Here is an 18,614-nt window from a genome sequence, read left to right as displayed (position 1 = left end):
GCCCTTTTTGTTACCTAGCATCTTTAGATCTGTGGATTGTGGCATGGCTATTCTTTACAGATAATAGTCACTTATAAGTGAGTACATACCATTTTTGTCTTTCTGGATCTAGGTTACCTCACTTGGGGTGAGTTTTTTCTAGTTTCATCCATTTGCCTGAAAATTTCATAATGTCATTGTTTCTCATAACTGAGTAATACTCCTTTGTGTAAATGCACCACATTTTCTTTATTTATTCAATGAGTTGGGGAAATTTAGGTTGCTTCCAGGTTCTGGATATTATGAATCAAGCTGCTATGAACATAAGTGTCCTTATGGTATGACTGAGCATCCTTTGGAAATTTGCCCAAGAATGATATACCTGGGTCTTGAGGTAGACTAATTACCAAATTTCGAAGAAACTGCCATATTGACATCCAAACTGGCTATATAAATTTGCACTCCTACCAGCAGTGGAGGAGCATTCCTCGTGCTCTGTTGTCAGAAGTTTCTGTCCTGCCTGGTTCCCACAATAGTTAAGTCCCAAAGAAATCACACAGAGGTCTATGTTAGTTATAAACTAATTGGCCCATTAGTCCAGGCTTCTTATTAACTCTTATAACTTATATTAGCCCATTATTCTCATCTATGCTAGCCACATGGCTCGGTCCCTTATTCAGTGAGGCAGTCACATTCTGCTTCTTCTGTGGTGGGTCACGACTGCAGACTAGGACTTCCTTCTTCCCAGAATTCTCCTGTTCTCATTGACCCATCTCTACTTCCTGTCTGGTTGTTCCACCTATACTTCCTGCCTGACTACTGACCAATCAGCATTTATTTAAAATATAATTGACAGAATACAGACACTTGTCCCACATCATTGCTCCACATTCTCTCCAGCATAAACTGTCATTTGTTTGTCTTAGTCATTCTGAAGGGTGTACAATTTCCCTGATGGATAAGGATGGTGAACTATTCTTTAAGTGTTTCTCGGCCATTTGGGATTCTTCTGTTGAGAATTCTGTTTAGATATATATACCATTTTTAATTGTATTATTTGTGGTGTCTAACTTTTTGAGTTCTTTATATATTTTGAAAATCAGCCTTCTGATGTGGGGTTTTTGAAAATAATTTCCCTTTCTGAAGGCTGTCATTCTGTCCCTAACAGTGTCCTTTACCTTACACAAGTTTTTCAATTTAATGAGGTCCCATCTATTACTTATGATCTTAGTGTCTGTCCTAACGGTGTTCTATACAGGAAGTTGTCTCCTGGCCAATGTGTTCAGGCTGTTTCCCACTTTTTCTTCTAACAAGTTTAGTGTAACTGGATTTATGATGAGCTCTGTAATCCACTTGTACTTGAGATTTGTTCAGTGTGATAGATATGAACCTATTTGCATTCTTCTACATGCTGAAATGTAGTTATAGAAGAACCATTTGTTAAAGATGCTTTCATTTTTCATTCTTTAATTTTGTTTTTTTTTTTTCATCAAAAATCAGGTGTCCATATTTATGTGGCTTTATGTCTGGGTTCTCAGTTCAATTCTATTGACTCTCCTCCCTGTTTCTATGCTAATTAAATGTTTTATTAATATAGCTCTGTAGTAAAGCTTGAAATCAGGCATGGTGATACCTGCAGAAGTTCTTTTATTGTACAGAATTGTTTTAACTATCCTTGTTTTTTTGTTGTTTTTTCAGTGAAGCCGAATATTACCCTTCCAACATTTGTAAAGAATTGTGTTGGAAATTTATGGGGATTCCATTAAATCTTTACATAGCTTTTAGTAAGATGGCTATTTTTACTATGTTAATCCTACCAATCCATGAGCATGGGAGTTCTTTCAATCTTCTTATATCTTCTCCAATATTGTATGTGAACTTGGAGTGAGTGGAGAGGGAAACCTGAAGGGCTTGGTTGGAAGTGAATAGAGTAGGGATAACTGAAAGAGATGACTGGGAAGGGGGGTATTTTGGGGTCAGGTAGAAACCTGCTGCAAGGGAAAATCTCAGAAATCTACAAGGATGAGTTCAGCTAAGATTTCTAGTAACAGTGAATAAATAACCTGAGTTGGCAATCTCCTATGATCTGGAAAGCCTTCAGTGGAGGGATTCTGAAACCAACCCAGCCACATAACCTTCCATCTACAGTTTTCCTGCCTGTGGGACATGCTGGGGTAATAATGGTGGTGCAGAGAATGTGAGAGTGGACAACCAATGACTTTTCCAGTCTTATACCCATACCATGAAAGTGAGTCCACCCCTGACACTGCCTGGAGTACCAAGACTCAAAGCCCACATGGTACAGAGACCTATGATAAAACCAAACATGACCGGAGAAAAATATGTCAACATAATGATAACCACTGATATTCTATTAATACTCATAGATTGGTGCCTACCAAAATTGTCATCAAAGACGTTCCATCTAGTAATTGACGGAAACAGATGCAGAACTCACAGATATTAGGCCAAGCTCTGGCAACCCTGGTGAAGAGAGGAATAAGAGATTGTATGAGCCAGAGGGGTCAATGATATCACCAGAAAACCCATAGAAGCAACTAATCTGGGCACATAGGACCGCACATAATCTGAACCAACAACCAGGAGCCTGCATGGGACTTACATACACCCTCTACATATATGTGACAGTTGTGTATCTTGGCCTACTTGTATGACTCCTAACAGTAGGAGCAGGGACTGTCCGTAATACTTTGACAGTTTTGGGGGGAACCTATTCTTAATACCGGGTTACCTTCCCCAGTGGAGGTCCTGATTCTTAATCTACATTGATATGCCATGCTCTGTAGATATCCATGAGAGAGAATGGGAGAAGAGTAGGGAGGGAAAAGAGCAGTTGTGATGTAAAATAAATTAATTAATTAATAAGAATAAAAAAGGAAAACATTCCCAATCACAGTTGATAGCAGAAAATTTTCACCATAGAATCTTCGTCCAGCGATGGATGGAGACAGAGACAGAGACCCTCATCAGAGAAAGGACTGAGATCCCAAGATCCAGTTGAAGAGCAGAAGGAGGGATAAGATGAGCAAGGAAGTCAGGACCATGAGGGGTTGGTCCACCCTCTGAGGCAGTGTGCCTGTTCTAATAGGAGCTCACCAAATACTGGACTGAGACTGAACGAGCATGTGATCAAACCGGACTCTCTGATTGTGGCTGACAATGGGGGCTGACTGAGATGCCATTGATAAAGGCACTGGGACTTGTTTTTACTGAATGTACTGGCTTTTTAGGACCCTAGTCTATTTGGATGCACAACTTCCTAGGTCTGGAGGTAGGGGGAGGGCCTTGGACTTCCCACAGGGCAGGGAACTCTCAAGCAGGGAACCTTTCATGATCTTTAGGATATCTGGTCTCTGCAGACACTCATTTCAATTTGAAAAGACAATGCCTTTTCCCTTTTTTTTTTTTTTTTGGTTTTTCGAGACAGGGTTTCTCTGTGGCTTTGGAGCCTGTCCTGGCACTAGCTCTGTAGACCAGGCTGGTCTCAAACTCAAAGAGATCCGCCTGCCTCTGCCTCCCGAGTGCTGGGATTAAAGGCGTGCGCCACAGAAAGGGCTGGAATTAAATACATGCACCACCACACCTGGCAATCACAGAAATCTTAAAAATTGAAGCTATGACCCACATATGACAGAAAAAAATAGCATTCCTTTGTATGGGTCTGTGCTACCTCATTCAGTGTACATTCTTTTTTTCTAGGATTAAGTCTACAGATTTTTTTTAACAGATTTTTTATGTATTTCTTTACTTCAATGTTTTCATACAATATATTTGATCATATTTTCCTCCCCAACTACTTCCAGGTAATCTCCAACTCCCTAAACACCAAATTTATGTTCTTTCTTTTAAAATAAAAGACATTAAATGGATAGACAAAAAAATCCAATAAGACAAAAATACCAGTTAAAATAAAATAAAAAACAAAAAAAAACCACACATAAGACATGAAGCCTGTTTTGTGTTGGCCAATTTTGCCCAGATATGGGGCCTGTTTTGTAATGTGGTTAATAGACCCTCTCCATTGACAAAAACAGAAATGGGTAGCAAATTTATTCAATAGAGTAAGTATTGAATATTGGCAATATTGGCAAATACAATTAAAGTTATTCAGTAGTCAAGACAATTTAGAATGGAGTTTGAAATATGGTAATAAAAACATTTCTAATTTGAGCAAAGTAAGTGTGAGAGATATGTATTATGGTGTAAGAAGACCAATCACAATTAAGAAAGAATTCTCTGAGGACCATTATGAAAAATACAAGGGAACAATTCATGTCTGTATTTTCATAGAACTTATAGGAAGCCAAATATGCAAGAGGTCCAGGAGGTAGGATATGCTTATTTGTACTTATGGCTTATTATATTAATTATGGAAGGTTCTGAAAAAATTTAGAAAGATATTGTAAGAAAACTCAACAGGTATTTTCCTATAATCCTCTCCACATATTTAGTGAAAATAAACCATTTAAGTCAATTTCAGAAAGCAGAGTTTGACATTTTCTACATGTTCCACATTTCAGATTTCAAATGCTAAATGAAATCCACACGTGATAAACAGATACTAGACAAGGTTACAATTTACAAAACCATGGAAAAGAATATCTCTTAATTTGCAAGCTAGCAAATGAGAAATCAACTTTTCTTACAGCACCTGTGGCTAAAAATTCCACCCATGAGGTAATCTTTGCATAGAACTTCAGAGCTGTTTGAGGATGATATTTTCTATGCAAATTGAGCTTTTCCAGCAATGTGCTAACAGACTTTTCTGCTTTAGGGTAAAAAAAAATTAATTACAGAATTGTTTTGTAGAAGTTAAGACATAGATTTGAAACTGTGATCAATCTGAGCATTGATAACACATACCTTTGACCGGTAAATCTCTGTGAGTTTGAGGCCAGCCTGGTCTACAGAGTGAGTTCCACGACAGCCAGTCTTACAGAGACACCCTTTCTCTAAAAATATAACATAGAAAAACAAACAAACACACAGACAAACAAAGAAACTGTGACCAAACACATCTGTATAGAGTTGACAAATACAATGTCCTTGATCAGTGTTCTATATCTAGGAGAAACATCTAGATCCCATTATAAGACTGAAGCACCAAGGTCCATAGAAATATCTTAAAATTGTGGGTTTTATCTTCTTAAATGTGTCTGTCTTGAGTCTTGTCTGAAGAGTGTCTGCCAGGAGGCCTCATGGCATCTAAATGAACATGTGTACTAGAATTATTCATCCTCTAACCCATGGATTTATTCTAGTTGAGAAGTTCGCAGCCAGAGAAGCACTCTGTTAGTTATGAAAGAGGCAAGGCAGTGTCTGAAATAATGAAATTGTTTTTATTCTTTGATCTCTAACAGGCACAGGGTGTGGTGTGATTTTTCACAGAAACCAAACTAATGGTATTTCTTTCTCCTTAGAACTCCGGCCATTGTATATCCAGAATGCTGTTATTTGACTAATTTCTAAAGATATTTATACTAGATTTTAATTAGGCCAATTACATTAAAAATTTTGTATGTGAGCAGGTGTTTAAGTTTATGAAACTAATTAAAAATTGTTGCAATAGTATATGCCTATTTTCATGCAAAAACTCTCTAGTCGTATAAAATGTAAATTTTTATACAGAAATTCTTTTCTGAAGTAGAAAGGCAAGTATATTCATGTTCTTTCTCATTTTTTTCAATTTGAAGTATGCATGATACATGTTTATGCAATATATAAAAGCTTTATCTTACCTCAATATATTAAGCATTTTAAGCTATGCCACACTTGTCTATAATTTTAGGTTCATATATAATTGTCAGACCATACAACATTACAAGACTCTTAAATCTTAAATTATAAAGAAAATATGCATTTGAGGTAGTTATTATATAGTTATTATATCATGTTGATTTCTTATCATACTTTTTATATGAAAGAAATTATTATAATAAGACATGTGTGTGTGGTATTATGGAACAATAACAAAATATTTAGAATAGACTTGATATAAGATAAACACCATCTGTAATGACTCATACCAGATTCAATTTAAATAGATGAAAATCTCAGAGAAGGTTAATCCATTTGATGCCTGGGAATAAACATGATGTTGTCTTGACTTTGCTATTTTTACAAGTTTCTCTATATAGAATATGCTGAATATAATAATATTGTTTCTTTAAATTTTTTGAATTAAGGAAAGACTTTTAGAAATTGAAATCTGTGTGAAATTGTATAGCTTTCTTAAAATTCACCTTAGCTTCTTTTTTATTTAAGATTCTTTCAAACATTGTATTTTGATCACTTAAAAGAACAACAATAACAAAACAAGTAAGACCAAAACATGCCAAGATAAAAACAAAACTGAACATCCACAAAAAAAGGTGGAGTTCATTTTGTGTTGGACAAATATTCCTGAGCATAAGTAGGTTTTTGGATGCCCATCATCCACTTCATTCCTGAGCATGAGACTTGCCTTGAAGTGTGGTTGATACAACTAGGGACACTCCACTGAAGAAAATGAGATTTTCCTTTACCTTCAGGTATGAAATTGCAAATAGCTTCTTGGATAGAGGTGGGAATTCTTTTCTATTTCTCTTTACAGTGGATTCATATTCTTTCCATGAATGTTTTATGTTATGATATCATAAGAACTTAATTTTTCCAATCTTAATATTACATTTTCAAGTAGTATGCAATTAATCCATCTTCAACCATTAAAATGACATATGAAAACATAATAGTAATGAATTTATTACTATCTGTTTTATCATGATATTTTAAGTTATGGTGGAGTGAGGAGAACTGTTGACATAATTATAAATGACAAATTATCTTGCAAGCAAGAGATTAGTTAACTTGAATAATAGCTGAAATATAACTGGAGGTTTCTTTCCTGCCTGCCAGTTCCTGAATAACCACTCCAAGGCTTAATATTAATTGCAAACTATTTGACTGATGGCTTAGGCTTACTACTTCTTAGCACTTACATTTATTTAAGATAACCCATCTCTATTAATCTGTATGTCATCACATGCCCCATGACTTATGGATAATGATCTGACATGTTGTTCTCAGTGAAGTTAGATGGCATCTCCCAGCTCCATTTCTTTTTCCCTGTAACTCGTTTGGATTTCCTGCCTGGCACTTTTCTGCCTTGCATATTAGCCAAATTAGCTTCTTTATTAACCAATAGCATTAAGACATATCCACAACATACAAAAGGGCATCCCACATCTCCCCATTTCTATGTAATTATAGAGGAAGTCTTTAACTTTAACATTGTAAATTTCATATCACAAAACAGCTATCAGTCAAGAATTACAGTTATAATACTTAGTCTATTTGTATTTGGAAAATTAAACTAGATACTCTATCATCTATCCTATCTTTGTGAATCTAAAGTTTTATCTATAACTTATCTGTTATCATAACAGAGGAAACTATAATTATAACTATCTAGTCTTCAACACCATCAAAGACTCAAGATGGAAACAATATTACTTAAGTAATAAGAGTGAATTGTAAGCAACTTTTAAAATTCTAGAAATGACTGATTTATCTTGTTTCCTGGACAATCACCCAAAGTTCTTCTGTAATGTTAGAGCATTCATCTTCAGCTTATAGCCTTAGAGTATCTGGGAGATTTCTCAGTGAAGCAAGAAAACAAAAGGACTATCTCACATAATACGCCAAATTTGTTACTCATTTTCTTTTTCTCCTTCAGAATATCTATAAGATTCTTCTGAAAGACTGTCTTATCTTCTTTGGCAAGTTCATCAATCATATTTACATGAGTCCTGCAAGTTCAGTTTATGTAACATATTGTCAAACAGTCCAGGAAAGAACAGTTTCTTGTACAACTAGATAGTCTTGCCACATTGAAGGCAAACTCCATAAGTAGGTTTTTGGATGCCCATCATCCACTTGAAGTAATTGCTGCTGCAAAGAGCATCTGTGTCTCACTGTGAGAAAAGTCTAAGTTTTTAAAACATTTTAAATGCTGTAATCTGTAGGTCTTTGAAGTGTTTGAAGATTGCCTATCTATGTGAAATATATTTGTATACTTAAAAACCTAACTAATATGACGGTGTTTGACTATTACAGATGACTATTAATTTGTATTTATTAACTGTACCTTAAAATTTTAAATAAACTGCATAAACACAGTACTTAAAACAAAAATAGAAATATGCATATAGTATAATGAAATTGACCTCAAATGTGTATCAATAAACCAAAATACACACCAATGTAAAGTAATTTGAGATTAACGGTGGTTTTTTGAATCAAAGTAGATTCAATAATTTACCTTTTTTTTTATTGAGAAAAGGAAAAAAAGTTTCCGCCTCCTCCCAGCCTTATCCACCTTTTTTCTTTAGAAAGAGTTTGGTTATGACTATTATCCAGCTATAACCTACCCCCTTTAAGTAAAAACAAGCCTTTCCTTTATAAACAATATTTTGGGAATTTGTACATAGTTTTCTATACTATTTCCTGCTGATTGGGGGAATTGGTAATAAGAATCCTTGAGAAAAAGTCCTGACTTGGGTTTTATGTGTTTGTTACCTAACATCTTGCTTCTTGGGCAGCTAAATGGCATCTGCCTGATTCTGCCTCCCCCCCCCCCACGCATTCAGTTTAATTTTCTCACCTAGGTATATTCTTTCCTACCATAGGTCAAAGTAGCTTCTTTATTAACCAGTGGTAATAAAACATATTCATATCATATAGAGGGGAAACCCACATCAGTTTGTCCATTCCAGCCAGTAGCCTTGAAGCTGCTATGGATGTTGAAAAACCTGGACCATTATTGCAATTAGAGACCTTCAGGGGTGTCTTGCTTGATCAAACTGTGTTAACCTGAGAAGAGTCCAGAGCCTTTCATCTTCTATGGAAACAAATAAAGAAGGACTTTTCCAAAGCAACATAGCCTTGAACCCAAATTTTGAAGTCAAGTTACCTTTAAAATACATATTTTGGTTTAACTTAGCAGCCACCACAATCAAATATGTTTATGTATTTAGCTAATTAACAGTAAAAATTAAAGAAAACACAATAGTATATGTAGTCCAGACTCTGTGTATTTTACATTTTTATATGACTTATTACAATTTTTGTTACTTTATTTCTTCTTTAAGGACCTCAGTTTAAATTTTCTTTTAATCTATGTCTGCTATCCTTTTTTTTCCCTTCCTCTCTCAGGTCTACACATATTTATTAAATATAGGGTGACCTTTTAGAGATCTTTTAGAGATGTCTGAATATGTCTTTATTGCTCATCTGTAATCATTTTTTGAACAGGAGAGTATTTAAAATGCTAAACTGTTGTGACTAAGACCACAGTTTTGGCTGTTGGGTTTTCTCTGTTTGGTTTTCCAACATGGCAGTGATATTTTTCCCACCAGCTCTGGGATCCATGCTGACTCTCTCAACCCTGGGAAGCAGTGGGTCCATGCCACCACTAAGCAGCTTGTAGCATATTGCCCATAAACCTGTTCCACCAGCAACATGTGGCTGATTAGCATTTATATTCTGAGGCCTGTGTGACATTGCAGAAGCCTTCTTAGATCCTGGTGGCTGGCGGCTGGCTCCATCTTGTAGGCAAGATGCATCTCTGTGCAGCTACTGGTATGAGACTGTGAGACTAGGAATTCCAGCACAGCTCCATTTCTGTGCATTCTGAAACTTTTAAAAACTTTCTCATGTCTTATGTGCATCCATTCCAGATGGTGCATGCCATTTGTAACTGGAGATTTCTCTCCTGCCCACCAGTTCCCGAATATCCACTCTGAAGCTTAATGTTAATTACAAACTGCTTGACTGAAGGCTCAGGCTTAATAGAGCATTTAAATAAACCCATTTCTATTAATCTGTATATTGTCATGTGCTCCATGGCTTATGCTCTGTCATGTTTTTCCTTGTGTGGCTGGATGACATCTTCCTGACTCTGCCTTCTTTTTCCCTGTATATCTGCTTGGATTTCTCACTTGGCTCTATTCTGCCTGGCTATTGGCCAAATAATCTTCTTTATTAACCAATGGTATTAAGACATATTCACAACATTCAGAAGGGCATCCCACATCACTGAAATCTATGACTTTATGGCCTTTTACCAAATGCTAGTGTTTTCTTCCATATCTTAAGAAAGTGACTCACTTATGGTGCATGCCTTTAATCCCAGCACTTGGGAGGCAGAGGGAGGCGGATCTCTGTGAGTTCGAGAGCAGCCTGGTCTACAAGAGCTAGTTCCAGGGCAGGTTCCAAAACCACAGAGAAACCCTGTCTCGAAAAACAAAAACAAAAACAAACAAACAAACAAAAAAAAACAACTACAACAACAACAACAACAAAAAAAAAACCTTCACATCACTATGGCAGGAGCCAATTAAGATGAGGTGCAATTGATCTGCAATGGGTAATACCTAGCATATTGATCCAGGAGCATTAAGTATTTGTTCAAATGATACATTAGTTAAAAATAGTTGAGAAACAGAAGAGCCAACATCAGGACCAGCAATCTATGGAGACAAGAACACTCTTCACCACTGTAGATTGCAAGTTCTGGAATCAAATTGAGTCTATAAACTTCTATAATGAAAGCATTTCTTAGAGAAAAAGTTGGTAATTTGACAATTCTATCAAAATATCAGCAAATAATAGACTTAATGCAACTATAGCAATAGTGTAAGTGCTGAGAAAATGCAATATTCAAAACATATGGAATTTATAACAATCATAATTTGGACTGTATATAAATTGTTTTGGTAGATTTATATGTAATTTTCTTTAACAGCAAGATGTTAATTGCTTTTTGGTTTTACATTCAAAATGACGTTTATTCTACTATCACTTCTAGTTAGTAACAGCTTCCTTCCAAAAAAGTCATTTTGAGTTAATATTTTCCAATATATCTTATAGACTTTAAAAATTACAATATTGAAAATAACAGTGAAGTAAATACAGGACTCTTAGGAAATTCCACGAATGATTGTTCAGAGGACTTTTGCAATCTGAGCCAGACTTTGATAAAGAAGATGAATACTTGAGAAATCTTGTTTAGTCCAAAAAAAGCAGAGGATGCACCATGTCAAAGGAGGAGTGAACAACAAATTTGGTGTTTCACCGTGATGTTATGTTATTTAAGGATCTTATACTTTCCTGTTATTGGTACTTATTATTACAGTATTGTTAACACATTAAATTATAATGACATTTCATAAAGCATCAATAAGATTGATAGTACAGAATAGACATGTTGCTTCTATTCACAAAATGTGTACTTAGATTGGTAGGTCCTTTTCTAAATCTTTGTCATAATAAGTCAAAAAATAAAGTCTGATTTGGTAGATTTTGGTGCAGTGCTGAAGAAAGCACAGGGAAGAGTACTGTTTTCAAAATCCAAAGTAGAATTTCTTTTAATTTTCCCACAAACTGATGATCAGCTAATAGACATTTCTGTGACAATAGACTCAGTGACAAACATCAGAGGGATTGTTGGGCGGAGATTGAGACTCCTTCCTGGAGAACAATTGTGGGTCTTGAGTCTGTGAAACTCTGCATTTTTCTGGTCTTCTTTCATTGATGTCATTTTCTTTGCAGGTTAGAGACAATGTGGAAATTTTGGCAGTTGATAAAACTGAATTATATATTCTGATAATTTACTACAAACTCACCAAGACATCAGTGCAATTCATTAGGAAGAACATGAATCAAGGATCTAGAGATCATGTTACATTCAAAGAATATAAGGGCACATGGGTTGTTAGCATTCCCAGGTGATAAAGTCAGTTCCTCAAATCCTGTTCCAGGAAGTCACAGAGAATATGTACATGTGCCTTTTCTGTCATGTGCAGGGCATTCCTGGAGATTCTGGTGGCACACTTTCTGTTTATTCAGCAAGGGTTCGTGGAATGACACCAAATTTTTAGATTCTGGTAATTTTTTGTCTCGATGTTAAGGTGAGTGAAAGCTTTTCAGTTTCCTTTCAAAAGATAACCTCAGTAATCCACCTTTCAGCTCAGTCTGGTAAGGTTACAGACTTTACCAGACTTTGGTCTTGAAATTCCACTTCATGTGGCTGTCACTTTCTCCACATCATGCTTAAATCTGACCTCTCTAGAATGATCAGCCTGAACTTCAAACATTACTAGAGGAAGTTGGTACAAGTTGCAGCTTCTTAGAACAGGATTGGTCAGGGAGCAATCGCTACAGAAGCAGGTGGTCCTTTAAAATCAGAACAATTAAAAGAGTAGCCCTTCTGTGGGACCAGAGACTGTGAGCATTGAGATACAGCTGGGACGGAGTAAGGTACAAACAGAAATGGAACTTTTGGGGTGAAAAATTCCATAAGTATATATGCTCCTCTGCAGTCTCAAATTTTAAATACCAATAGATATTGGTATATTGATCGTTTTATCAGGAGCATTCCAGATCCCATTTTCCCACAGACGGTATCATCAGCATGTCAACTTTCTTATCTGGAGTTTCTCAGCTACCTGAGACTTTTACATCATTAATCCCTCAATGTAAAAGGAGGGCCTTCTTGTTTGTCCTGGCTGTCCAGGACCGAAATAATCACACAGAAATTATATTCAATAAAACACTAGTTGGTCCACTGCTAGCTTCTTATTGGCTAACTCTTATATTAACTTAACCCATTTCTATTAATCTGTATATTGCCACATGGCACTGTCTTACCGGGTAAAATTCCTAGCATCTTTCTCTGGTGGCTCCATGGCATCTCTCTGACTCTGCTTTCTTCCTTCCAGAATTCAGTACCGTCTTCCATGTCTACCTAAGTTTTACACTATCAGCAGGCCAAGGTGGTTTCTTTATTCATTAAAGAAAGCAACACATAGACAGAAGGGTCTCCTACATCCCCTCTCTGCTGTTATTTGGTCTTTCTCAGTCTCACAGAGGAATAATTCTCACCCGTCTTCCTATTTTTGTCATCTGCATGCCCTCTCAACCTAGGACTCAGCACTTTTACTCAGTTCAGATAAAATCATATTACAGATGAGTTCACTTTTTTTCCACTGAGAAGGCAGCTAAACATGATTAATGAGTTTGATATAGATTAAAGTTCCATATCACACAATTTCTTTGTCATCTCACAAAACCAACTTTTTATTGTCCAACAAGTATCTTTAGAGTTGACAGTACAAGTATTTCAGAAAGAGAAAGAAATTAAAATAATATTTGTTTTAATTTTTGCGAAATTAGAATGATGCTGTTCGAGAACTTAATTTAGTTTCACATTTTATGGAACATTTTAAATATTTATAGAAATGTATACATGGGATAATCATTATATTCATAGTAACCCAGATAGAGAGAAATAAAGGTTAAATTGTGATTGATTTATCTTGTTTGATTGATTGAATTCTATATAATAATTATAAAATCAAGATATGAATGAAAAATGTAGAGTGCTGAAGCTTCCAAAATATACCTAAATCAACACTGACACTAAAATGAAGTTACTGCTTCTCTCTTTGGGACTGACTTTGGGGGGTGGGTTGTGGATGAAGTATGCTAGAATTGTCCTTGGTATCCTATCATTGTCTAGATAGATGATCTTTCCCAAGGTTATATGTGACATGTGGAACCCTGTGGTGTTTCCAATGCAGAATAAAAGTTGTGGTTTTGGACTCAGGAAAGAGCCCCAGGGTGAGAACAGGCCTCCCTGGCAGGGAATAGAATTCTCTTTTCTAATAGCTTGTGTGTATGGTCTAGAGAATGATCTATAACAGGCATACATTGAATTTTGGATGACTGATTTTATTAAGCAAAGCAAATTAAAAGAACAAATAGGAAGATATTGATACATGGATGATAAGTAATACAATAACATCGTGTCCAACACTGAAAACATCCGGCAGAAATAAACTTTGAAAGTTGATTTAAGGCAACCAAATTTGGTTCCCATTAGACAGTTTCATGCAATGCAGAATGGTCCCTCAGCTGAGACCTCTAAAGAGAACAAGACATACCAAATGATAAAATACCTTGACATGTAATATTGACAGCATCTAGCAGAAAAGTGACTGGGGGAGGTTAAATTGTCAGCTGGAGTTCCCAGTTGAGATTTCCCTCAAGGAATGAGATCCTCATGGATGAAATATCAACCCATCTTTCTCACTTTCAGCACCCGTATATCATTGGATCAATAATAGTAATACCTGTTGTAAATGCTTTGCCTTTTATTATTCTTAAGAATGCTTTGTGTTTTCTCTTGGGCTGTTTGTCCTCCATTATCTCTGAATTGGAGGGGAAGCCCATCCTCAGTGACGTGACTTGGGAGATCATTTTGAATCAAACATGCTTGGGGAATAAACAGAGAAAACTTACTCGCAGAGCCATATTCCCAGTAACCTGTAATAGTACGTATATAAATTTGCCAGTAAAGTCCATAGCCCATAAAGCACTACTATCATCACACACTCTGCACAGCCACACCCCCAGGTGTTTGCATTCCTGTTGCTCTTCTTACTTGAGCTCATCTTTGTAACCAGGAAGAACAGCCAGTGTTCCTTCCCCAGGAGGTAGGTGCATTTTTTGACTCTTAGAAATTGACTCAAAAATTTCCATTCTATTCATTTATCTATTTTTTGCATATTTTTCAAACGAATATTGTAAAATTGTGAGAATTTCAAAAATTCACTGATTCACATTTAGTTAAGAATTGATTTAGGAGACTGAGGGTGGTATGAGACCTTCATACTGAAGTGCCACACGTGTTTCTCTTTGATCCCTAAGGCTAATGATACGTATCTTCCTTTTCTTTTTGACAGTTATTCTTAAATGTATTTTCTGGTCCCTCCATTTAACTCTAGATATTGATCAATTAGTGTTGTGGCATTCAACTCATTTACTTTTTTTAAATGTACCCAACCTGTTTTATCTAACACGGTTCCTATGAGTGATCTAACTGAACAGATTTTAGAGGAAGGTGTGGGATTACCGTCTTATTTTATGATAACTAGATAGTAATGCAGAAATCAAGTAGACAAAGGGAAGGGAGAGAATGAGGAGAATTCCTGCTGAAAACGTAGACTCTTCTCTGTCTACATGCATAGGTTAAGTAGTTCCAAGTTTGCTGAATTTTGCATTAATTCTGAGGTGATTATATACATGTATGACCATCTATCACAGAACCATGCATAGTCTGGATGTGCAATTGTGCAATAAAATTCAAGAAGAGGGGAAAAGTTTTAATGTGAAACAGATGATTGTGATTCAGATAATTGCATGCTTTGTAGATATTTACGCATATGTATCAAAAGTTTTATAAAATAGTATAGATGTAAGGTATCCTTAGTGCTAGAATTTAGATAAACTTTAATCTCTGTAATGTTATAAGACAAATCTAGGTGTCAGTTTCAAGAACTTCTGCAGAACACTATTGTTCAGTGTTCATTGCTCAGAAAAGTACTTACAGAAGTTTAAGTTTTGGCTGCCTTCTGTATGTTAGATTTTGTGATATTACTTGTCTGTATCTAGCGTAGCTGGGTTAAATATTAAAAGAATAATCACAGAACTACTACAAATAATATGTACCTATTTTCATCTTCTCAAATGAAAATTTAGTGTTTCCTTTAGGATTCATTTGAAAATACTCCAGACCTTCTGGCCTGCGAAATACTTTCTGGATGGAGATTCACTGAACTTAATGTGGCAACAGGGTCACTCTTACAGAGAAATGGATGCAATATGAGCCTAATATTGTTAAAGCCTGATATTTGCTATTTGTTACTGCATAGAGTATTTGTAAAAGTGAGTATGTTTTAAGAATTCAAGACTCAGATACAGATCTTCAAATTTTGTACAGTGACCTGAAGAATTGTAACTTCCCTTAAAGACAATGGATGACAGCATACAGAGCACACTTACATTTATTTTACTTGTAGAAATAATAATAGGATGCTTTGGAAATGGATTCATAGCACTGGTGAATTGCATGGACTGGGCCAAGAAAAGAAAGATCTCATCTGTGAATCAAATCCTCACAGCCTTGGCTTTCTCCAGAACCGTCATTCTTTTGACACTACTCATTGTTATTTTGGTGTCCACACTGTATTCAGACATAGTGGCAACTAGAACAGTGATAAAACTAATTAGTTTTCATTTGATTTTCAGCAACCATTTTAGCATGTGGCTTGCCACATGCCTTGGCCTCTTTTATTTTTTCAAAATAGCCAACTTTTCTAACTCTATTTTTGTGTGCTTAAAGATGAAAGTTAATCAGGTAGTTTCAGGGACTTTTTCAATGTCTGTGGCCCTCTTGTGTCTAAATATTATACTAATTAACTCATACATTGATGCACAGATGGATGGTGACAGAGGACATCTGCTATATGATTTTTCTTCAAATAGCTCTGCAGAATTTTACAGGACTATTTTAATCATTAACAATGGTATTTTTACTTCCATACCCTTTACAGTTTCTCAGTTAACTTTCTTCCTGCTCATCTTCTCTCTGTGGAGACATCACAAGAAGATAAAGCAGCATGTTCAAAGATGCAGAGATGCCTGTGCTAACGCCCACATCAAAGCCTTGCAAATCATGATCACCCATGTTTTTCTCTGTGACATTTTCTTTGTGGCTCTTTTCATCCAAATTTGGAGAACTGAGTGGTTGATAAACATTATTTATATTAGATTATGCCAGATTGCTGCAGCAGCTTTTCCCTCAGGACACCCCTGGGTCTTGATCTGGGGAAATACAAAGCTGAGACATGCCTTTCTTTCTGTGCTGTGGTGGCTCAGGTGCAGGTTCAAAGACGTTCACCCAATAGGTCTCTAAAATATATTGGAGATCATCTTCCTTATTCCAGAGGAAGCGCAGTTCATGGAAAATTCATTCAGATTATTACTTTTTCTCTCAAAACATTATTCATCTTATAATGCTTTATAAATTTTATATGTTATATCTAATAAAAATACTATGCAAATAACTGGAAACATTAAAAAACATAATATACATTTGTCAAAAAGTTTTGACAAATGTATAGCCTAAAATTATTAGGGTGTAATATAAAAGATATAGCATACACTAGATATTAAATACACTAAAGTAAAATTTTGTTCCAAGTATCATGAAGCTATTTAAGCATATTGATGATAAAGTACTAGGTTCAGAATTAAAATTCTTAATATATATATTATTTTAGTAATATAGTGTTTATTTGTAAATAAATTATTTTTGCATGTTGTTTCAGCTATGTACTATAATATTTTTAATGTTTAATAATTAAAATAAAGTATGGCTAATAACAATTTCTGGAAATTCTAACTAAACATTGATGTTTTCTAATATTTAAGTCATCATGTACCTATATTATAACAGAGCTAAAACTGCACAGATTTTCAAATGAATAGAAATTTACAATGTTTTATCACTGGTCAACTCCTAATCAATGTGAATTATTTTTAAATTTTTTATTTATTATGTGTACAGGTTTGTGTATGTATGCACATGCATGTGCACATATGCACACAAATATTTAAATGTAAAAACACCCAGGTGAAGGTTAGATGATTGCTTGCAGAAGTTGGCTATTTCTTTCTACTGTCTAGGTTCTGGAGATCAAATTTGTGTCATCAAACTTGGCAGCAAGAACCATTGCTCACTTACTATTTTGTAAGTAGTAAGATTTAAATGAACATGTAAATATACATATAATGTTAAAATGTTCTAAGACACAAGACAGAGGAAACATGTCTTGTACCTGCATTCCAGATATTAAATGAATGGTAACACACAATCATACTTATTTTATAATTAAAGAATTCTTTAACATATGAATACTATGAAATAAATGGTAACTTCTGTACTAGTAGGCAATAAACAGATATACTAATATTTATTTGCTGATACTCATGGCTATGACCTTGTGAGCGCTCAGCAAATTTGCTTCCACCATTCTCCACCCTCAGTAACTTACCCTTATATCCTTACATGTGAGCATTAACAAATATTTCACGTGAAAAGGCAAATTTCTAAAAGGCTAAAGGTCTTATGCTATAGTATGTATAATAACGCATCTTGCAGGAAGGTTTTATATCAAACTTACATGACCATTAATATGAAGAATATGTTATCAGGTAAACCTAGAGTCTGGTAAAAAATAATGAAGAATATGTAATTTTCATGATTGTATAAAGTGATTATTTTCTTTTAATGCTTGATGTATGGCCAATATGTATACAGAAAGCACATTGACTTTTCCTAATTTCCTAATTAAGAACCAGCACCCTTATATATTTGCTTTGAGTTTTAAATTAATTTTTATTATTTACATATAGAACATTATAACCTACATATCATTATTTATTATACTCAATTATTATATAAAGTACCTTACTAATTATGGTGATATTAATAGCTCTGCTTCACAATGGAGGCATGACTAGTGTTTCATTAGTCAACATAATACTGACTTTAACTTGAACACAAATATTCTTGTTATACTTTGACAGAATCTTTAATTTTTACATAAAACCCATTATTTGTATACTTAACATATACTAAATAAAACTCTATGAGTTTCTTTTAATAAATATTTATATTTTATTTTATGTTAAGTTTATATATGTGAACCACTTATACTCAATAATGAAGA

The 18,614-nt window shown here is 35.0% G+C and overlaps 1 protein-coding gene across 1 annotated transcript; it reads left to right on the top strand.

Moving 5' to 3' along the window:
• Positions 1-15,853: 15,853 nt before the first annotated feature.
• On the top strand, positions 15,854-16,795 carry LOC126494215 (taste receptor type 2 member 129-like). The gene has a single exon (XM_050131474.1). The coding sequence runs from the start codon at positions 15,854-15,856 to the stop codon at positions 16,793-16,795; it is 942 nt and encodes a 313-aa protein (XP_049987431.1).
• The last annotated feature ends 1,819 nt before the right edge of the window (positions 16,796-18,614 follow it).

Source organism: Alexandromys fortis, unplaced genomic scaffold, assembly GCF_014885135.2.
Source record: "Alexandromys fortis isolate MF-2015 unplaced genomic scaffold, M_Fortis_MF-2015_v1.1 scaffold_353, whole genome shotgun sequence".
In the NCBI taxonomy this organism is placed as follows: Eukaryota; Metazoa; Chordata; class Mammalia; order Rodentia; family Cricetidae; genus Alexandromys; species Alexandromys fortis.
The sequence above is the reverse complement of the archived record's forward strand: the minus strand, read 5'-3'. Positions and strand labels throughout refer to the sequence as shown.